This window comes from Leptopilina boulardi, unplaced genomic scaffold (assembly GCF_019393585.1).
Source record: "Leptopilina boulardi isolate dan_hultmark-lab unplaced genomic scaffold, ZJU_Lbou_2.1 LbouV2_224, whole genome shotgun sequence".
In the NCBI taxonomy this organism is placed as follows: domain Eukaryota; kingdom Metazoa; phylum Arthropoda; class Insecta; order Hymenoptera; family Figitidae; genus Leptopilina; species Leptopilina boulardi.
In genome coordinates, this window is record NW_026137779.1 from 2,770,368 (window position 1) to 2,795,077 (window position 24,710).

Genomic DNA, 24,710 nt, shown 5'->3' on the forward strand with positions numbered 1-24,710 from the left:
ATCTTCCTTATATATAGGTGCCATTTCATGAGTTTTTTTATCACTTTTCGGAATAACCTTTCCAAATTAAATAATACATTTTTTTATAATATTTACTAATATAAAGGTCCAAAATAATCACTTTATGTAAAAACAATTATTTATTTATAAAATACAACAATAAATAATGAAAAAAATTCACATTTTTCTGCTCCACAAAATAAATTGGTTTAAAGATCAAAATTTTCCTTATTTTACAAGCTTCAATACCCCACAAGAAGAAGGAGGTGATTCGAAATAGTCAACTCACAATTTATTAAGCAATGTTTTTTTTGTATTATATTTATTCTGAAACGTCTGCTATTGCTGCGTGACGTTCGGAAGTTGTCGCTCTCGTTATTGATCAGAAGGTCATTATACTAGCGTAGTAGGAAACATGTTGTGTGAAAAGTAAGGTTATGTTGTCAGTGAACGAAACGTAAACATTTATGGTTATCACATTGGATGGTTTTTAATTAACTACATTGCAGTAAAAAATCATAAAAAATATTTTTGAAGGGTGAAAAACCTCGCTTTTCACATAACATGTTTTTTACTACGCTAGTGTAATCAGCTCACAGAGGAATAGTAAGGAGACCGATCTTGCTATAGTAGCGCTTCTGAAAATGTCAGAAAAACATGCACGATAAGTGCCAGTTTCACTGCATTCTACTCAACCACCAAAGTAGTTGAGCATGCGCATTAGCCATGTGCTGTCTCTTTCTCTCGCTAATACCAGGTCATGGCTGGATATACATGGCGCAAAGCTAGTATAAATGCCAACGTCAATCTTTACTACTACTACTCTTTCTCTCGCAAAAAGTGTGCGAGTGAGATCTGGCTGACGTATATTTCTCAAGTCTTCCATGCGTGTTGTGATGAAGGGGTTATGTGTTATTATTGTTATTATTTTAATAATTATTATTGTTTATTTTAAAATGTCGTACTGTGTGTCAGGATGTAAGAAAAATCTTTTTCATGACATACATAATAAATAATATGTTTGTAATTACTATGGCTCCATTATTCTTTTAATAATTACTTCAATTTATTGACACTTTAAATATTCCAATAGCATACATTATTAAATACTTGCACATGATTTTGGAGATACAATATCGCAATGGTAAATAAAATTTCTAAAATAAACACTGAACACTAAGATTTTTTGTGACATATATGTATATCGCATAACCACACTTTTCATCTGTCAAAATTGAGGTCCAATGCGCATGCTCAACTACTTTGGCCAGTAGAGTACAATGCACTGAACCTGGCACTTGTCGTACATGTTTTTCTGACATTTTCAAACGCAGAGATCGGTCTCCTTACTATTCCTCCATGGAGCACTCACTGCTTGTTAAGCATTGCATGAGAATCTTTCTTTCTTTTGGTTAAATGGCCTCTTGTCCAAGTCGGACAAATAGCCAATACATTTCACGTAAGGTTGATACATCAGTGTAATTCTGTGTGATATTTCATGTATATATGTAATGTAGTGATCCAGATAAATATTCCAGTAGATCTAAATAGGACCAATCATGTAGTAGCATGGTCCAGCCTTGACACATTAAAGTCAAATGCACATAACTGTCGTGACAGACGAAGGAACAAGATTGCGCGGGAAATTTAAATAGAAATATTCATATATGCAGAACACGGTTCTCATACATTGAGAGCCGGAGTAAGCGCAAGTATAATTTATAATTGTTATTCAAAGTTAACTAAAATCCAACAAAATCCATATAATTATAAGGTTTTTCTTTCTTTCTTTGTTTATATGTACAAAATAAATATAAATGTGTAAATGATACCTTTAAATTAGTTATTAATCATATCTTCACTCAATTGGCATGCAAATAAATAATTCCATTGAAAAGGATGCGCATTCTCATTCAGCATAAAGCTGTTTGAACCGAAATCCCTTTTCATTATAAGTTAACTGTATAAATAACACTTAAAGACTGTAGTAGTATTTCCATACAGTCGCTCATAAAAAGAAGAGGAGAAAAGAGAAAAAAAAATAAACAAATAAAAGTTCAAATAAAAATAGAAAAAAAAAAATAAAAAAAAACAGAATTCATTACTCCATCATTCTCCTACCCATTTTACCCGAAGTTCAACGATCCCCCAATCAACACCCAATCATCCTCTTTCCTTCTTTTTCCTTTTAATGTTATTTGTTCATGTCGACCATTACTGAAATTATTACAGGACGATGCCACCACCGTCAAAGAATTTCCCGACACAACGAACCGATCCAGGATCCGGATCAAAAATTAATGGCGTGAGATCTGGCATGTCAGGATCAAAATTTATCATTTTATCGGTTAGATACGAATAAAGAGATGGTCTGAAAGCAGAGAGGACAGGACAGTCTCTAAGATAGTGTAGGATACTCTTTTGTCCAGTTCCACATACACATGTAGCATCAATTTGCCAGCCCAATTTCGCAAAGTGTTCACTTGTACATACGTGTCCACATCTAAGTCTTGTAAAAAGGTTCAAGTGCCTACGGATTGCGTGGTAGTCTTTGAACCATGGACGGGGGGTTTTTTTTCCTATCATCCTAAAATATAAATTACCAGAAGCAAGTTCAGGACAGGGAGGCCAAGTATCACGGTGCCAGGATCTAAAGTCATCACGTATCGAGTCAAGGAGATCCTTGCTTGGAACTCCTTGAAACTTACCAAAATCAAACCCCAGGGCATTTTTAGCGATTCTGTCCGCAATCTCATTACCGTTAATGCCGACATGGCTTGGAATCCAGAGAAAACTAATTTCTGAGCCTTTATTTATAATTTTAATTGTGTATTTAATAATTTCGTGAATTAATTGGTGCAAGTCTTTAGAATTAAATCTATTATTGACTGAGGCCAAGACGCTTTTCGAGTCCGATACTGTAAATTAGGAATCAAGGGGTTCAACTTCCATGAGTAATTTCTTAGAATAAATCTTTCAGAGAGCATAGCTCTTCTAAGAGAAAGAGGGGGTTCATCAACTTCAGCCAGCAAAAAGTTCCGAGGGGTAGTACTCATACAACCAAGGATAACACGGATTGCAGAATTTTGAACACGATCAAGGATTTTTAAATGTGAAGAACAAGCAAACATGAAGAGAGGGCAACCCCATTCAAGGTGAGCCCTGGTAAGACCTTTATAAACCATTAACATGGAAGTTGAGCTTGCACCCCAAGAGATTCTTGCGATCGCCTTAAGGATATTCACAGACTTTTGGGCTTTTTGAGCTATAAGTTTAATATGTTTTTGCCATGTAAGCTTACGGTCAAGTAAAATACCCAAATAAAGAAGGTTATCTTGCACAGGGACTGAAAATTCATCCAACATTAAATTAATCCTGTCAAATTTTTCCCTTGAACGGGAGAATACACATATCTGAGTTTTGGGAAGTGAGAGCGACATACCCAAGTCCAGCAGCCAAGGTGTGAGAGATTGTACAGTTTGTTTCAAGAGTTCTAGCGCATTGACGATGTTTTTGTACCTGACTTATACTAAGATATCGTCAGCATACATATTGAATTTAACACCTCTCGGCAGTATTGAAGCAATTCCAGAAAGAGCAAGGTTAAATAGGAGAGGGGAGAGTACTCCACCTTGAGGAACGCCGACTCCTGATACTCTGAATCCCTCCTCTAAGGATCCAAAGTATAGATGTTTTTTTGAGGTTAAAAAGGCAACAAAGTTCAATATTCTATCCGGCACACCAAGTTCAACAAGTTTCTCATACAAGGCTTCAGGGAGTAGGTTGTTGAACGCTCCCTTAATATCCAGAGCCATGGCAAGTGTACCCTCGCCACTCAGGAAACCATGCGAAATATCAGTTACTACTGTAGCAACACAGTCAAGACACGATCTTCCTCGCCTGAACCCATTGCATGAGAATAAATCCGAAATTACATAAATCTCCGATTATGACGCCTCTAGCGGTAAAGCAGTTTACTTAGAAGTTTTAAAAATATGGCTGTGCCTAGTGACAGCTGTTATCATATAGTAAATAGTGTAAAGTGATATATAATAATTTTAGAAAAAGTGTAAAGAAAAAAAAGTTACACACAAAAATTTTAAATAAAACTTAAATTTTTTGAAAATTTTTTTTTTTGAAAATATATTTGAAAATTGGTAAGTTTTTGCTTATTTATATACGAATGTATAATTTAGATTTTTAAAATATTTGTTTTCAATTATGTTTCATAATGAAATAATAAAGGAATTGCAATAATTTGATGTAAGTTATATAAAAATAATAAAAATATAAATAATTTTTTTTTCATTGTAGCCGTATATATTTCAAACGAAATTTCTTAATTTTTTTTTTAGGTTATATTTACATGTAAACAAACAAAATATAATGACAAGTTCAGCAAGTATTTTGTTAACATTCAAATACATACAATATAATTTGTATCAAGTAAAGTTGCCTGTGTTAATGCTGATTCATTGATCAATTTAGCAGCCTCATTTTTCACTTTTTTATTTATAATTACACAAAATTAACTCGTTTCAAACATATTTAAAAAAAACGCTAACTGACAGTTATACACAAACACTTATATAACAATGTACCACGTGACCTATAATTCCTCGCTTTTCCGCTAGGGTTGTTAGTATCGGGGATATGTAAATGCTTCTATTAAATCTGGAAAGGCTGAGGAAGAATTTTCAAAAACGGCCTATAGAGTGAGTGCTCCTTATAATACTTCATGAATAAAATACAAAAAAAACAAACATTGTTTAATAAATTGTTATTTAACTATTTCGAATTACCTCATTTTTCTTGTCCGGTATTAAAGCTTGAAAAATAAGGAAAATCAATTTTTTTTAGAACTCTATCCCTTACGAAAAAATATGACATGATAAAAATGACACTCATGAATGTCATTCTTGTGAGTGTAGTGTTACTTCGCGATGACACTCAAAAAACGACACTGAAAAATGACATAGAAAAAATGTCTAAATACAAATCTAAATACAAACGAAATAAAAAAGTATTAATTTAAAAATACTATGTTTATATATAAAAGATTGCAGTTTAATTTAACATTGATTATAATTTCATTTAACACATAATATTTGAATTTGTTGAAAAATACTTTTAGATAGATATCACATGTTTTACAGTTTAGTTAACAATTAACCTGTTTCAATAACGAGGTTATTTTTATTATTAATTTATAGTTTGCAAGGGTTTCCCTTTTCATCCTCTTGCATTGCTTAATTTTGTTCTTAGCGATATCCTAAATAATTTTTTGACGAAACTGTCTCCTCCTTAACTTCTACATTTTTGCATATTAAGAACTGCAATTCAGTACACATACGTATTTTCACGTGTATATTGCACAGGCTTCGCACTCATTAGTCAGTAAAAAAATAGTAGCAAAAAGTAGCCTGAAAAGTAAAAAAAGTAGAAAAAAGTAGCCTACGAAAAAAATTAATAATATGTGTAGTTTATATATTAAATTGTATTTAATTTAAAAAAATTAAATTTCAACACCTAATTTACATAATAATTTGCATAATACTTTGTTTTTAGGGTATAAAAAATTAAAATTATACCATAAAAGTAAAGAATTTTCGAACATTTAAATGGCAAAAGAGGTAATTACAAATTTTTGACTCAATCCATTATATTTTATATCAAAAGTCGTTAAGGCCTAATTTTTTAAAAAAATAGATACTTTCCGAAATGATTCTGGATGATATTTAGACAACGAAATAAAAACAATTAAGTCAAAAATTTTATTATTTATCTTGAAATATGAGTTTAAAATGGAGAAGATGTCTCTTGTTCAGAATTAATTAATTTATTATCTTTTATTGACTACACAGCCTCAGAAAAAACATTAATTTTGTCCGGCGAAATAGAGTAGTCATTGTTACGTCTTAGTTCTTAGAGATAATCGCAAAAATCTGATAAAAATCCTGAATTAGGGACACAGAAAAAAGCTGGTGTTATTTTTGTTGCGGGTAATTTTCTCCAATGCTAAAACCCATAAGATTTAACCTAGATTTAGAGTAAAATTTGTTGCGTGTTATTTTAACACCAATTCTGGTGTTAAAATAACACTTTGTTTTTCCTGTCGACAAAGATAATTTTTTGCCGAAACACTACGATATTGTATTTCCATGTACATTGTACTTTTTTCCACTGAATTCGAATTCGAAGTCAGAATTGAGAAATAAGCTTAAATTTTGGAGATAATGCCAAAAAACTGATTTTGAATTTTTTGAATTTTTGTTTATTGAGTTTTTTGCAATTATCTCAAAACATTTCAGCAAATCTAACAATTGTAACTTTGGATTCGGAATCAGTGGCTAAAAATACATGGAATTACACTATCGCAGTGTCATACAAAATTTTTTTCACTTTTTGATTTTTTTTCTTTTTTAAGCAGTTTTTTGAGTTTATCTTAAAAATAAGAACCAACTTTTAAATTCTGACCCCGGAGTCGGATTCAGTGACCCAAAATACGTAAGAATGACTAGTCTATTTTGCCGGACAAAATTTTTTTTGTGGGGGTTTGTTAATTAAGTGAATAAATGAAAATAATAGATAAAATATGTTTTCAAAGTTGGTCTGTGAAATTAAGTAAGTTTAAACCGCACACAAAAAAGACACAAAAATTAGATTTATAAGGTGCTAAATATCTTGCGGTTACTTTAACCTAGCGCATTAACATTTATGTAAAACTGTGAAAAATATCCGGTTATCTATATATATTTCGGTGGTGGGGATAAATCACTCTATTTTCTTAATTTCTAGTTTTTTTATTTATATAGTTTATTTTTATTTTTATTTAGATATTTATTTTTATCTAGTTTTTTATTTTCTTCTAATTTCTAGAAAATTTTAAAATCTTTAAGTTTTTTATTAATATTTATTTAGGCATATTTGAAATTTAAAGAACTGATTTAATACCAATTTTTCACAGTTTTTCATAAATTTAAATGGGTTAAAGTAACTGCAAGATATTCAGCACTTTATAGATCCAATTTTTGTGTGCTATTTAAAATTACTTAAAACCATATACAGGTTTTGAACTCATTAGTCAGCAAAAAAGTAACAAAAAGTTGTCTAAATAGTGAAAAAGTAGCCAAAAAGTAGCCAACCATCAAAAAAGTAGCAAATAGTAGCTTTTAGTCGAAGAGTGCGAAGCCTGATTGCAGGTAAAATATAGCGAGACGGATTGGATTTGATAGCTACGATCTAGAAAGGAAAGAAATCGGTTTTTTCGAAAAAATTGAAAAAAATTTCAAAAGTCGATGCATGCAGTACATAAAGTGTCAGTAAATTTACTTTAGATGTAGCTGACGTAGTTTTTGAAAAAAGAAACTTGCTTCATCCTCATTAACTAGGAAAATCTGCTATGCAAATAAAAATAAAAACTGTCCACCATCATCTCAACTTGATAAAAAGTATGTCGAAGATATGTTAAGCAAGTATTGCCTCTGAATTAATTATTTATTTTGTATTTTATATATTTTGTTCGTGTTTTCACTTTGAACGATAAGTTTTATTAAAAAATATTGTTATAATTTTTTGGTGTATTTTTTAGCGTAGCTCTTGAATTTCTCAAATTTATGTATACAATGATACACAAATAGTACTGCTTTTTTAAAATGTCAATCAGAACTTATTGTTAGTTGAAAAAATTGACTTTCGAATATTGTTTATCGGTTCCTCAGATAAATTCAAATTTCAACAAAACAGGAAAACAAAATTTTTTTGTATCACCCAATAATTAAGATATGCGTTGACACTCCTCATTTTCCGTAATAAAAAATTAAGAAGAATTCATTTTAAAAAAAATTATAAATGAAAATTAAAAAAAATGCTCAGAAATATAGAAGACCTTGAAAAATGGTTAAAGTTCAGAAATACATCGAGAAAAATTAAATTTTTTAAAAAATATTCCCCACTCTGGACGCTTCCAGAAATCAATCCAGAGTAGGGATTAATTTTTAAAAAATTAATTTTAATATATGTGACCTGGACAGTTAAAAGGGACCTTTTGTCCGAAAAAATCGATTTTTTATTGATTGGTGATTCTGATAGAGAAAACTTTTTTCTATCAGAATCACCAATCAATAAAAAATTAATTTTTTCGGACAAAAGGTCCCTTTTAACTGTCCAGGTCACATATGCATTCCTGAACTGCGGCTATTTTTCAAGGTCTCCTATACTTTTCAGCATTTTTTTATTAAAATTTTCATTAAACCCACCGATGTTCTGGTAGGCCTGAAAAAAAAATCTGCCCCCCACAAAAAAAGAAAAAAAAACCTGAACTCGTGTAGTACAGTAAGGCATATTCGGCCGCGTCTGGCATAGTTCGCCTACACGCTGGGCACTAGCCCCGCCACATTCCCCTACTATACAAACTCCGGCGAAAGTCGACAACAAACCTTTTAATAAATTTTGTCAAAACCGTATTCCTGGCATGAAAACGAATCGATTGATGTATTATAAAGTTTACACTTAACTAATATTTGTAAAATTAATCGCTATTTTAGTTGTAATCCTTCTTTTAATCTTGAATATAAGTGTATCCGAAGCCTCTGGTGAGTTGCAACGTGCAGTATACCTTCTGCAATCGAAAGAAACAAAACTGCGTCGAGAAAAATTTACTTTTTGGGGTTCTTACATAGAATTTTCAGGATTTTATAAAAAAAAATTTCGTTTATGGTCACTTTTACCCCGGAAACCGACTTCTCTAAAGCCTCTAATGGGTTGGAACGTGTGCAGATTACCTTCTGCAATCGAAAGAAACAATACTGCGTCGAAAAAATTTTATTTTTTGGGGTTTTTTGCTGATTTTTAGAAATTTTTTCCGTTTTTGGTCAATTTTACCCCAGAAAAATTAATTTCCGAAGCCTCTAGAGGGTTGGAAATTTATTTACATGCTATTGGGATCATACTGAAGCTATCCCCAATAAGACATTGATTAGTAGTGTAAAGTGAATTGAAAGTTAAGCTTATGTTTTTATCATAAAGTAATGAAACTACTATTGATGGATTGAAAAAAAGTTAATATTTAAATTTTTATTTTATTATTAAGGAAAACGATAACTAAAACCCTAAATTCACAGTGTGTCAATAATCGTCAGAGATGACAATAATTAAAAATTTGAAAATACATAAACAACTGACTTTTTTTATTGAGTGATGTTGAAACCTTTGTTTTCATTGTAAAAATGAATTTTGTATATTATAATATTAATATATTTTAGTTATCGTCAACCGAAAATTAGATGAAATGAAAGTTATTTTATGTTTTCTTTAATGACGATAACTAAAGAAGGAGGCTGTCGAAAGCTAAAACATGTAAGTTTTGTGTAGCATTTCTTAGTTAATTAATTTAAAAAAGAAGTATTATTAAATTTAATTAAAAAGTAAATTAAGAAAAATTTTGTTTGTTAATATCAAATAAGTTTTATTATATTAAAAATTTGTTTATAATTTCATATTTTTGATTGTTTATAATTTTTTTCTTTTTTTCAAAATATTTATTTTATTTCGTTTTTAAGAATTTTATATTTCTTTATTTATTATAGAAAAGTAAAGTGTATTATAAGGTCATGTGACTGTTAGGTCTATAATGTTAATTTGTCGGTAACTTATCTCGTAAAATGATGAATGGATTGAGATGAAATTTTGTGGAAGAATTTAAAATATGATAAAGAATCGTTGTGAAGTACGAAAATATTGATATATTGTTAAATAAATATAATAAAAGGCATAAAAATTGTTAGAAAATCGGACACTCCTAACCCTACATTTTCTAATTATTTAGAATTATTTTATTCAAGTGTTTTATAATAATTATTTAACAATATATCAACATTTTCACACTTGACAACCATTCCTTTTGTCATATTTGGAACTCCTTCATAAAATTTCAACTAAATCCATTCAGTATTTTACGATAAAAGTTACTGAATATTAACATTACATACCTAACAGTCACATAACCTTAAATTGAATGTAAATATATATTAAATTTCAGTTCTAGTATTGCATATTTGCTTTATATACAATGTATTAAATTTAATACAGATTTTTCTAACAGTAAATTGATATAATTATACTATAATATATAAGAAAATCAATTTAAAAAGTTTGTTTTCATACTTTAATATTACTGCCGATTACTAATGCTTTCACGTAACGATCACTAAGGCAATCAGTTTTCATCCCTGCCGATAACTAACACATTTGCATGTTCCGAACTTTATTTATAAATAATTATTAACAATAATACTATTTTTAAAAAACAAGAGTTAATTATGATTCTTTAGACTTTAATTTATTCGTAAATATTAATTATTAGTTTAGAAATACCGTTTAACATTGTTTAATACACAATTAAAGTTATCCATTCGGCTTAAGGTGACACATTTGATAATATCATGGAATTCAGTCATTTAAATAATTACATTAATAATTAACGAAATGCACATTTTTCTTGGCTATTTCATCAGGTAAGATGTAGAATAATTTTTGCCGTCATTTTGAACAAATCATACATTCATTAATAGTAAATAATAATAACTTTCTCAAATCTGCAGCAATTGGGTCTCCTACAGGTATACTATACCCACAGTTACCCTATTCATCCAGAACACGTTTATTTTTTCATTTTTTTTTATAAAATAAAGTTTCTTTTTATAACAAATGAAAAGTTTCAGAGTTGTAAAAATTATTTTTAAAAACTTTTGAATTTCATGAGTAATTTAAACAGGGTTTCTACAAATCATGGAAATTCATTTTGGATCATGGAATCATGGAAATCTCATGGAATTTTTAATCATACAATGAAATTTTTTCAATTCCATGATCTAAAACTCGAAATTACATGTTCGTTCAAAATTACCCATTTTGAGTATTTTAATTCGTCATAATTTCTGTTTATAGTAAGTTTTGAAGTATCATGGAAATTTTATCATTTATCACCTGGAAATCATGGAAAGATCATGGAATTTCGCGAAGAGAAATTTGTAGAAACCCTGTTAAAAAAAAGGAAAAAGAATTTCGTCAATTTTTGTCAAAGTTATGCAATTTTGAAAAATTTTATGCATAAAATTTTAATTGTTTATAAAAAATAAACAAATGGATTTTTTTAAAAAAAATTTAGGGATGTTTTTAAATATACTGGAACTATATTTTTCTGAACTTTCGATAAAAAATTTCGACCTTTGGCAAAACGGAGGACACTTCAGGATTTCTCATCCATTTAACAAAATTTATATCTAGAAAAATTTTAATAAAAAAGAATTTTTATTTATCAGAATTGTTCTTTTATCGATTTTTTATTTATCAGAATATTCACTTAAAAATATTTTATTAAGGGGGAAGTCTACTATGACAAGGAAAAAACAGGCCGATTTTCCGGATTTTTTTTTTTAACAAAATATGACTCGTACATTAAATTAAACCGTCATCTTTATTATATAGGGTCAGTTGGGGTAAATGGGGACGAAATCGCTTTTTTTCACAAATTACGTAAGTTTCTTCCTTTAAAAGGTACTATTTGCGGGTTTATATTTTTTTAAGTTGTTATTTACGTTCCCAGGATTAATTTTATGCAACAGAAAAAAATTTAGATAAGCTTTAAACGCATGAAACTGACTGTCCCCATTTACCCCAAAATTTAGAAAATTTCATAAAATTTGTGGTAAATGGGGACAGTATAGTTTTTAAGAAAGTTTTAAGAAAAAAGTTTCCTTAAGTATATTACTGTATTAAGGGATGAAAAAACTTGAAAAAAATTTGTAGTAGATATATAATAGTTGAACCAATTGAATTTTTTTTAATTTTTTTTTTATTTCAGTATTTTGTCTCGCATTTGAAAAAAATAGACTTAAAAATCATACCAAATTTTTTTCGTATTCCTTATGACTCCTATAACACAAATTAACTTGAATTTTTGATTTTTGTCAATTTGGTTAATAATGACAAAAATCAAAAATTCAAGTGAATTTCTATTATAGGAGTCATAAGGAATAAGAAAAAAATTTCGTATGATTTTCAAGTCTGTTCTCTTTGAAATGCGAGACAAAATACTGAAACAGTTTGACTTTGATTTTCAAGTTTTTATGCAGTGAGCGATAACTTTTTTTTCTTGCTGCCAATTGTCAAGATAAAAGCTTGGACATACTCAAAACCTCTTGCAGGTGATCTGAGGTTAAAATATTGACGTTGAACTTAATTTTAAAACTGTAAATTAAGCTCCAAAACCTCTTGTCCCCATTTACCTCCTGTCCCCATTTACCCCAACTGACCCTATACAAGTATTTAGAAAAAATTTTGGCGCCGAAAAAAAAAATTTTTGAAAGTTTTTTCCCCGGGCAAAAAAATAGAAAAAAATTTCAATAATTTTTTTTCGGCGCCAAAATTTTTTATCGACAAAATCCTCTGTCAGATGAGAGTCAATACTATGTAGATGATAAACATATTTTGATTTTTTGTTTCAGATCACCTAGACGTGAGATTTCATGTACACCCATGAAGTAGTATAAGGAGCACCCACTCTATAGGCCGTTTTTGAAAATTCTTCCCCAGCCTTTCCAGATTTAATAGAAGCATTTACATATCGCCGATATTAACAACCCTAGCGGAAAAGCGAGGAATTACAGGTCACGTGGTACATTGTTATATAAGTGTTTGTATATAACTGTCAGTTAGCGTTTTTTTTAAATGTGTTTGAAACGAGTTAATTTTGTGTAATTATAAATTAAAAAGTGAAAAATGAGGCTGCTAAATTGATCAATGAATCAGCATTAACACAGGCAACTTTACTTGATACAAATTATTTTGTATGTATTTGAATGTTAACAAATACTTGCTGAACTTGTCATTATATTTTGTTTGTTTACATGTAAATATAACCTAAAAATAAAAAAAAATTAAGAAATTTCGTTTCAAACTTATACGGCTACAATGAAACAAAATTAATTATATATTTTTATTATTTTTATATAACTTACGCCAAAATATTGCAATTCCTTTATTATCTCATTATGAAACATAATTGAAAACAAACATTTTAAAAATCTAAATTATATATTCGTGTGTAAATAAGCAAAAACTTACCAATTTTCAAATATATTTTCAAAAAATTTATGTTTTATTTAAAATTTTTGTGTGTAACTTTTTTCTTTCTTTTCAAGTTAAGTCAAATAGTTTTTTTTCTTTCTTTACACTTTTTCTAAAATTATTATATATCACTTTACACTGTTTACTATTGAGAACAGCTGTCACTAGGCGCAGCCATATTTTGAAAACTTCTAAGTACACCGCTTTTCCGCTAGAGGCGTCATAATCGGAGATATGTAATTTCGGATTTATTCTCATGCAGGGAGCCTATATGCTTAACAAGTAGTGAGTGCTCCTTATACTACTTCATGTGTACATGGTTTGGGCACCTAAAAAAACGGACCTGCGCTTGAAGGATTGTCACGACGGCAATAAGGTTATTCAAGTTGGGTGGGGGAAAGCCAAGCTGGTGCACAAAAATCCGGTCTATCAGCACACATTTCCACGTATTTCTCGTGGGAATGAATGCTGATAGGCTGATAGGCCGGATGTTTGTGCACCAGCAATCATCCATCTTGGCTTTCCCACACCCAACTTGAATAACCTTATTTTAAATATTTCGATTTGAAATTTTTTTTACAAATACTTGTACATATAATAAAGATTACGGTTTTATTTAAATTTTAATTTTATGTACGAGTCATATTTTGTTAGAAAAAAAATCCGGAAAATCGGCCTGTTTTTTCCCTTGTCACAGTAGACTTTCCCCTTAACCAAATTTCCAATTAAAAGAATTTTTATATAACAAAATTCATATTTAAAAAAACTTTAAAATAAACTATCGGTGAAATAAAAATTCTTTGTCTTAAAAATTGAGCTAAGTAGAATTTCTGTTAAATGACAATTCTATTGAATAAAAATTAAATCAAAAAGAAATTTTATTTAATAAAAGTTTTGTTAAATAGGAATTTTGTTATATAGAAATTCTTTTAATTGAAAATTCGGTTAATAAAATACTTTTAAGTGAATATTCTGATAAATAGAAATTCGACAAAAGAACGATTCTGATAAATAAAAATTCTTTTTTATGATACTTGTGATTGGCGGACACAATATCTTCAATTCACGTCATTAAAAAATTAAATTTTTGATATTTTCTTGAAAAGTAAGGTCGTCGCTATTGTCTGAAGTTGTTTTTCCAACTTAAATTGTTTAAAAAAATGGTTAAATATTAATAAAAAATTATGATTTTAGTTCCATCGATAGCGGTATATGTGTAGAATAAACCATACAAATTTGAGCTTAATCGGTGCAATAGTTTTTTTAGGATGTCTGCCAGGTCAAAAAACGTTGTTTTGAGAAAAAAGAAAATTACGAAAAAATGTCCTTTTTCAAGAAAATACCCCCTTACGCGTCTGGATAAAGGGGCGGTACGAATTCAATACAAATAAACTCTACACAAGAAAATACTGCACCGCTAACTGTACACGAGTCAATTTTCAACAAAATAAAATAAAAATATATTCTACACAATTAAATACTACATCGAAAAACCCTACACAATAAACTATTAACTAGAAAATTATCTCCATAAACTCTACACAAATAAACTCAACACATTAAGATTTAGAATTAGAAAAATGAAAAAAATTTTTTTATAATTCTACACAAATAAATACTACATTAATAAATTCTACACAGCTATAAAAAATAAAAAATTAAATTCGATACAATTAAATTTTACACATGAAAATAATATTTTCTTTATTTCCGATTATTTATAAAATTCTACACAATTAAACTCAACATTTACAAATTCTACACATCAAATAAAAATATTTAAATAAGATTATTTTCATGTGTTGAATTTAATTGTGTCGAATTTAATTTATTATTTTTTATAGCTGTGTAGAATTAACTAATGTAATATTTATTTGTGTAGAATTATAAAAAAATATTTTTATTTTTCTAATTCTAAATCTTAATGTGTTGAGTTTAGTTGTGTAGAGTTTATGGAAACGAACATAACTTCAAAATTTAGGAGGGGGGAATCCCCCTCCTAGGTCAAGAATTCTTGAAACAGCGGCGGAGACGGCGGCGATATCTTTTTGCAATATAGGAAGATATATATATATATACATTGTGCGCGCGAAGAGTACGATCAATGAGCGCGTGATTTTTGCATTGTACCCTGTTTTTCGATATGTTACCGTAGTTTCCAACCAAAATAATAGTTTCCATAGCATTTCTACATATATCTACTACAAGAATATACAGTTTTTAGAAAATCGATCTTTTTGAAAAAAGATGTGGCTCTTAATAAAAATTCTACAAAATTAAAATTTCTTTAAATAAAAATTTTTGATATAAAAATTGGACTCATTATAAAATCTACTTTTTTAAAATTCTACTAAATCTAAATTCGATAACTTTTAATTCAACACCACAAAAATTCCGGCATGTCTAATTTGGGGAATATTCATGCCTCCCGTAAAATAAATTGTGCAAAATATGTGGACAATAATATAGAGTAGAACGGGGTGAAAAAGATTTTTTTTTCTTTTTGTAATTTGTAAAATCGATATTAATTTTTTTTTTGAAATTCAAATTGGTTCTGAAAGTTTAGTTCTTCAGCTTCAAAATCCTGATCGGACAATCTTCGTATCCTATGAAAGGACAAAGTTATATAACTTTGGGGTCGTGGACTTCTTTTGGTAAAAAATAATAATTTTGTTATGTTATGAAAAATTGTAACTATATTTAGTCGGATTCTTATCTTAAAGTGATAAATAAATAGATATTTAATAATTATTAGAAATATTTAATCATTTTTTAGAAGATATGATAATAAAGTTTACTCTTAATATCTTTGCTAGTATCAAGATATCTTTGGCAGGAATATCTTGAAAAATACATAATCTGTTTGGTACCAAATTATAAAACGATAAATATATAACGATAAATCTAATAATCTTCATTAGATATTTGATGAGAACTGTCATCGTTGAACCATAGTTGTGTTATAACCATTTTGAAAGATTATCAACTGCAGCAAAACAAAAGTCACTCTTTGAACTTAATTTATTTTCATTCTCCATCTCTATAAAATTAAATTTTTACTTAGTCCACGTGGACATTTACTTTGATCCCCCTCTCCCCAACGTGGGCTACTGGTGGGGTGAAAAAGCCACTTTGCGATTCGGGAAAAATATATTATAATTATATTAACTCCTTAAAACCAAAATTAAACAAATTAAATTTTTTTATGAAATTTAAACATTTCAATAATATTGTTTCCAAGATGCACCACGTAAACGTAATGAATCATACATCTCAGCCACACAGCATCAAAAACTTGTCGAATATTCCATCACAAAAATACATACACTCAAAAGAATACTATGATTATAAACGATAATATACTGCATTTTCTATGGCTTTTCTATAATATTCGTCGAATTTTTGCTTCTGTATGGGTACAAATCTATAATTTATAATTACAGAATTGTACAAACAAAATCAATTGGCACGCATAAATTCAATTATTACAAATACTTATTATTCATTTTTTTGATTCTCGAATTTTTGAACCAGAGACTTTGAATTTGCAATTTGGAATTATATTATTTTGACGTGAAAGTCTTAATCAGAGGTCTTAAAAATACCTCCGAATAAAATTTGAAAGCAATTGGTTAACAATAATAGTTATTTCGATTTTTTAACCCCAAATACAGTTTTATTACTATATCTCAGTTTTAGCTTGTAATTTTTAAAAAATTATTCTAAAATGTGACTAAATAACAATTAATACTCAAGTATAAAAAGTTTAGAAACAATCTATTAAGAAATGAATAATTTGAAAATTTTTGATTTTTCAAATTTTTTAAAAATCTTCTATACTTACAAATTATTATTTTTAAATCGGAAATGGCTAAAATTTTCACGATACTTGCATGATACTGGAACAAAATATTGCAGACATACGTACAGACACAAATTTTTTAACGGACATTTTTGGACTACTTGTTCTTCATAACGACAAACTACGTCAAAAATTTTAAAATTTGAGCAATGTACAGACAAAAGTTTGATTCTGGTTTTATTAATATAGATTAATTAAATGTTAACAATTAATTGTTGTCGGCATAAGTTTCTATTTTTTCTTGTTACATTTTTTCAATTCTTTACCAGCTTCCCGTATTACGCGCATTAATAGGTGTATTTTTTAATTTTACATAAAAATCTTTGTTAAAGACCTTAAAGAAGTGATTTTTTTAAATAAGAGAACATTTTACAAAAATATTAATTTAACAAATTTTTTCAGATGAAATAGTATATTGTGCATCTAGGGAGGGTTTGCGAGCGAAGACGAAACAATGCACAGTGAGGTATTTCGTTAATTTAGCTGGCCAAAAGTCGATTTTGTAAAACTTATTACTTTTTAAAATAAATATGCACAGGTATTTCTAGGTGTTCCACAAACAATATGCAGCCCCCTGTACCCCTCTTAAACATCACCCAAGAAAAACATAGAAACAAAAGTTATTAACAAAATAAAGCTGATTCGCTGTTTTTTATCTATGATAAGTTATAGTTATAATGGACTGATATATTTGCCTAACTGTTTAATTTCTATAAAAACGAATTATGGCTAGTTCTAGATCAGGTAAATGTGCATTTAATTCATATTTTAATCTTTTAATATGATAGTTTTTAAGTGAATTGAACTACATTTGAAATTGTCAGGTTATATCATATTATTTTTAACCAACTTTGACAATTCGAAGGTTTTTGTTATACTTCAGGGTGGATCCCTGTAATTTTTTTCACTCTACTATACAGATTTTTATTTACCCTTGACTCTTGAATAACAAATATCCGCGCATACCCGCGATTTTAGAAGTTTTGATAAGGTTTCTGTGATACTGTAAAAATTTGAAAATTTTTTATTTTTGGTCCTATTTTATTTCATTTCTTCTAGATTCATCAAGCGTGAAGATATTTACTCGCTTGGAATTATTTACTATAATGCAACGACAAGATTTGTCCAGTTTTGCCGAAAAGTTAGAATTTATCGAGAATTATTTATTAAAATATGACATTTATAAAGAAGAATAAATGAAAAATATTAAACACCAGTTTTCATATCAGAAGTCAGAATTTAAACGAAGATGGCTAGCGGCACAAAAGAAAAGTGATTTATTTGTTAAGAAAAATGAGCAATGGCTTCTGGGATCGTTTACATTACCAATTGCTAATTGTAAAAATCGTTCAGGTCGACCTACTATAAGTTTTAGTGAGTCAAGTGACAGAAGTAAAAGAAGAAAAACAGAAGATTTGAGGAAGAACACTGATCTTGACGTTTTGACTTATGCTACAAAAATGAAACTACACGAAGAAGGTCAAAGAAATGCGTCTAAAGTAGTTAAGGATTTAACCAGTTCTCCTAGTAAAGCTAATCAATATAGGATTGCATACTCAAAAATGATGGAACCAAATGTGAAACAGTTGTCACCCTTGCATAGTCTATCTATGATAGTTGAAGGCAATCTGACTAGAAATCAATATGAAGTCGTCAGGAGTACTAATAAATCTTACTACCCATGTTACACTATAATACAAAGAGAAAAAAAAGAAGCATATCCTAACGAATCGTCTTATCTGGTGACCGAAACGTGTGCAGAAATTAAATTACAAGATTTAATGGATCTCACGGTAAAGCGCTTCTTAATTTATTTAAAAGACGTTCTACAAGGTCTGAAGCAAGAGGAGTGTAACACGTTGAGGTTGATTTGTAAGTGGGGTTGTGACGGCTCACAACAAAAGAAATATAAGCAATCATTTGTTAACGATGAAGATTCCGATGCAAATATATTTCAGAGTTCCTTTGTCCCACTACAATTAATTTGTGATCACAACAATAAAATAAAATGGCAAAATCCAACTCCCTCCTCACCTCGGTACTGCCGTCCTATAAGAATAAGATTTGTTAAAGAAAGTGTTGATATTATTACCGCGGAAATATCTCATGTTCAGAATTCTGCAGCAATATTAAAGGAAACAAAAATTAAATTGGTTGATCAAGATTTTTGGGTGAAACACACGCTAATGCTAACTATGGTTGATGGAAAAGTCTGTAATGCTGCCACAGAAACAGCTTCTACCTCGCGTTGCTATATTTGTGGTGTCACTTCGAAAGATTTTAATAAGTTAAATGTAACAAAACAGCCTAATTCGGATTCGTTGTCATTCGGCCTATCGACTTTACATGCAAGGATTCGTATGTTTCAGCACTTATTACATGTGGCTTATAAACTGCCTGTTAAAAAGTGGCACGCAGTACTTTCTTTAAGGGAAAAAGAACTTATAAAGCAAAGAAAACAACAGATTCAATATGACTTTAAAAAGAAGCTAGGTCTTTTAGTTGATGTACCTAAGCACGGATTTGGTAATACCAATGATGGAAACACCAGTCGAAGGTTTTTTAGTGAACCAGTCATTGCGTCCGAGATACTAGGTATTGATCAAAACCTCATCTATCGTTTCAAGATTATATTACAAACTATATGTTCTGGACATAAAATTGACTGCAAAAAATTCTCTGATTACACTATGGAAACTGCTCAACTGTATGTAGGCCTGTATGACTGGTATCCGATGTCTCCAACAGTACATAAGATTCTTATTCACGGTGCAATTGTAATCGAAAAGGCTTTATTGCCAATTGGTCAACTATCCGAAGAAGCAGGCGAAGCAAGAAATAAACATTTCCGTCTGTACCGTGATAATTTTGCCAGAAAATTCTCTAGAACTGCCTGCAACTTAGACGTGATGAATAGATTACTTCTAACTTCAGATCCTCTTCTGACAGGGATGAGACCATGTCCAAAAAAAAAAATCATTGCCATTTTCGAAGGAGACTCAAGAGATGCTTTCTGCTGAACCTTTTTCCAGCAATTCATCAAATGATGATGATGAATATCCGGATGATCATGATAATGAGTTAGCAGACTTAATCGAGAATGAAGATTAGAATAAAGATTTGTAATAACTATGCTAGATTAAGTAAGGTATTCAATAGAAAGTTGTATTAAGTGCAAAAATTTGCGTTAATTTTTCAATAAATGTAAAATTTTGATGAATTTTTCCATTTTTCTCAATTATCTTTATTTAAAATTGTATAATAGTAATTTTAAAACATTTTTTTACAAGAAAAATATATCTATTAATTTTGGCCAGCTAAATTAACGAAATACCCCACTGTGCAATGGGCAATGGTCAAACTAGAATCAAAAGTTGCGTATTACCTAATTTAATTATTTATTTATTAATTAAGCTTCAGCCTTTCGGCCCAGAAGTGGACTTGGTTTAATACAAAAACCTAATTTAATTTATATTCTAAATGCTTGATAAAACTATTTAATAGTTTTAATTTAAAACCCCTTGGCTTTTTCACCCCGTTCTACTTTAAAGTGATTTTTATAAAATGAACATTGATTTAGATGCTTTTATAAGCAGAATTTATGTTTTTCTTAATATAATTTAAAATTTTTACTTTTGTTCGATAATTTTTCATGTGCTTTTCTTGCATTGTCTTTTTTAAGAAAGGTCAAAATTTTGACATCATTTGATTTTTTCAAGTTTTAAAAATTATTCCTAGAATGAATCAGCTGTACATTAAATCAAAAATTATTATAAATAAATACTCATCATACTTAAGTCTTAACAGCTTCTGTTCATATTGCTGACGTCTTTGTGCTCGTACTATTTGATCAGATCTTAATCCACCAATATTAAATCGATGTTGAGATGTGAGAATTTGTTGTCTGCGCTCTAAGGCTCTTTGTTGAAGTGATCTCAAAGACTTTACACCTCCTCCCATCTAAAACATACAAGAGTTTTTAAAACTTTAAACATATTCATATATAATGAACGAATAACCAATTTTTTTGGAAAAACTGCATACTTTCTATTATACTAATAGACATTATTCTCCCTTACTCTATGATGTTTCACAATTTTTCTTGAAAATTTTATTTATAAGATAAATATATAAATAATAATAAACAACAAAACGACAAGAAAAACATTTATATTGTCTATTTCAAACTTACAAGTAAGGTAATTATTATTAGGGGCCGTCCTTAAATTACGTAAGATTTTATTGGGGGTATTTTGACCCCCCATCCCATGTAAGATACATTACATTCATTAGCGGCATTTTTTCTATTAGTCGTAAGAAATGTTTGACCCCCCCCTCCCCCTAAAAGTCTTACGTAATTTATGGACAACACCTTACAGAAAATATAATATTAATAATTTACTGTTATGTAAAAAATATTAAATAAAATAATTGTTTTTAATAAACAAAGGTATAGCACTAAAAAATCTTTAATTCTTGAAGTTGATTTACACAAATTAACGAAATTAAATAATATAATTTTTAGGTTAGGAATCTTGTTGACGTTATTGACTTCATTGACAATTGTGTTAGTGCCAATCATATAATGCAAAAGTATCAGAGCGCAAAAGGCACTTAATATAAAAATTGTTAAAATAAAGTGAATATGTAATGAAAAAAATATAAATATGAAGAAAATTTTCATATTTTCACAAATTTTATTACACAAGAATCAAAGACATAAATATTATCTAAGTATAATTTACTTTAATATTTATTTTCTATAATTTACAAGATCCTTTTACCAACATGAAAATATCACAATGTAGAATATAACCTATATTTTTACAGTTTTTCTATTCAGGTTCATTTTGAGTAACGTGAAGTTGTCTGTTAACTCATTTTGATGCACATCTCATAATGAGATGCAGCGAAAATGAGTTCAGTTTTTTTCTGTGTGACAATGGCCGTTATTTTTATAAATTCAGAAATTGACCAGAATGATTTTTTTGAAATAATAATTACAGTAGTATATCCTCGTCATTTATCTATCATAGAAACATACAACCTTACGCTCAAGCTTGTGCTATCATATTTGATATTCATTTTAATTTCCATTTATTGATTTATAAGTAAATTTAACCAGTAATAGGTATTTATCAGAAATTTCAGAGGTTGACTTATCTAAATTGAAAATTAACCTACGGGGCGATCGTTTCCAGCATCGACTATACTTTTGACTACTGAAGGAACAAGACGTTTAATTTTGGCTACATCTTACGAGTTAAATAATTCATGCTCGAAAAAGGCAACAACTGGGTTGCTACCTCTGTACTGACAACAGGTATAACCTGTTGTCAGTACAGAGGTAAGAGAAAAATTATATAAAGAAGATGAACCAGAAAATAAAAAAAAAATAAAATTAATAAATCTGAAAGAATATTTCTCTACTTTCTGCTAACATTTTTTATATTCATGTTTCAAATTTCTGAAACGATTTTCATTTGTATAATAATCATTTCAATAAAAAATTTTAAAATGTCTAAATATTCTATAAGAAAATTTTGTGTGTATGAATTTATTATTATTCTACCTTTTTCTTAACATTCCTACCATTTCAGAAATAGTTTAATCTATTTTCATTAAACATCAGTTATTAATAATAATTTTAAAATGATTTAAAACTACACTCAACTCTACACGAAGAGAAGAAGAAAATGTAGGTATAAGAGAGGGAGAGACAGAGATTGTGGTGGTGGTGACTCAACCTAGCGTATAGGAGGCGAGTTTCCGCAACAAAAGAAACGTTACATTGTTCAAAAACGTGGAGGATTTCTACCGCTTTTACTTGCACCTATTATTGGTAGTATAATCTCTAACCTTTTCTCAAGTAATGATTAGTACAGAAACAACCGTTTGAAGACAAGGATTGCAAGAAAACTCCTCTCACCTCTCATTTTTTTCTCATTGAATTCTAATATGGAACATGCAAAGAAAATGGTTTTAATTCCCAGCGTACAAGATCATAAAATACAAGAACAACAACGCAAACCGTTCAGTTCTAAAAAAATATTAAATAATAGCAATGATGAGGAAATTGATACTAATGAAAATGAGGAAGATGATGATGGTGATGATAATTTTAATGAAGATAAAATAATGAGTAATGAGGAAATACTTGGTACTGTACCAAAAACTTTTAAATTAAAAGCCAAATCTTGATTAGAAAGTATCCGTAGACCTGGCATACGTAAACGCATAAAATGGGACTTGCGTGGTAAAGTTATTATTGATGGAAAACGAGTAGAAAATTCAAATATAATTGATCTTATTAATGATGCTTTAAGATATAGAAAAACTGTAAACCCATCAGGACGAGGTCAGTTTGCTAGTTTTCTTCGTGATATCGGGATATCACGTGAAATTGTATCAAATTCAGAATATTGGAAAAAGAATATAAATATTACATCATCTTCAAATTTAAAAAATAAACCAGTTAATGAGAAAAAATCTTTGATAGATTTAATGACAGATGACGAAAGTAATAGTAGCGAGAGTGAACACAAACATCGAAGTCGAAGTACGAACCGGTTAGACAGGTCAAAACAGGATACTTATAACACAAAGAGAGAGGAAAGTGATAATAATACTACATGGTTAGCTCTGTTTTTAAAATAAATATATAAATAAAATATTAATATGAAACTACTAGAAGAAATATATTTTAATCCAGCACATGAAGCCTCTTTCTCAGGAATTGAAAAACTTGTAAAAGCTACTCGTGGAAAAGTTTCGCGTGAAAAAGTAGTTGATTGGTTGCAAGGACAAGATACATATAACTTACATATTCCTACACGACGTAAATTTCAACGTGCTTTTTATAATGTTACTAATATCGACGATCTCTGGGAAATTGATCTTGTTGATTTAAAGAATTTAAAAGATTACAATGATGGTTATGTATATCTTTTAGTAGTGATTGATGTATTAAGTAAATATGCATGGGTAGAACCTCTAAAGAATAAAAGTGTCGAAGAAGTAAAGAATGCTTTTAATCGTATTCTAGAAAATAAAAATGATGACAATAGTTACAAAAAAAGAGAACCTGTTTGTGTTCAAAGTGACAGAGGAAAAGAGTTCTTAGCTCGTGAATTTCAACAAATGTTAGTAAAACGAGGTACACGATTTCGCGCAGTGAGAGATCCAAACACAAAAGCCGCAGTTGCTGAACGATTTAATAGAACTCTTAAGGAACGTATGTGGCGGTATTTTACGTATCGCAATACACATCGTTACATTGATGTTTTACAACAAATTATACACGCTTATAATAATGCTCAACATTCTGCTACAAAAATGAGACCTTCATCGATAACTTTATAAAATGCGCAAACAGCACGTTTAAATATTTTACAAAAATATAATAAAAAGAGTATTACATGGTAGAAAGAAAGTTAAATATAAGGAAGGTGATTATGTACCTCCACTGAAAATTCCCACATAAGCTCCCATATAGGAAACCACATGGGTCCCTATATAGGAAGCCATATGGTTTCCTATACAAAATCGTATACGTAATTGGAACAGGAATTTGAATAGGAAATTATGTCGGAATTATCATATGAATCCACATCCACACAGGAATGTACATTCCTATTTCAATTCCTATAATATGAATTTTTTTTAACTCTAAGATATATATCTTTCAATAGTAGAGGTTCCTGATAGACTACAGAGATGA

General features: G+C 29.3%; 1 protein-coding gene across 1 annotated transcript in view; it reads right to left on the bottom strand.

Annotated features, from left to right (window-relative positions):
- The window catches only part of LOC127279864 (uncharacterized), a 69,754-nt gene that overhangs the window by 2,604 nt on the left and 42,440 nt on the right, over positions 1-24,710 (bottom strand). The window contains exon 3 of the mRNA XM_051302509.1: positions 20,784-20,950. Within this exon, the coding sequence (XP_051158466.1) occupies positions 20,784-20,950 (167 nt within the window). The remainder of the gene's footprint in view (positions 1-20,783; positions 20,951-24,710) is intronic.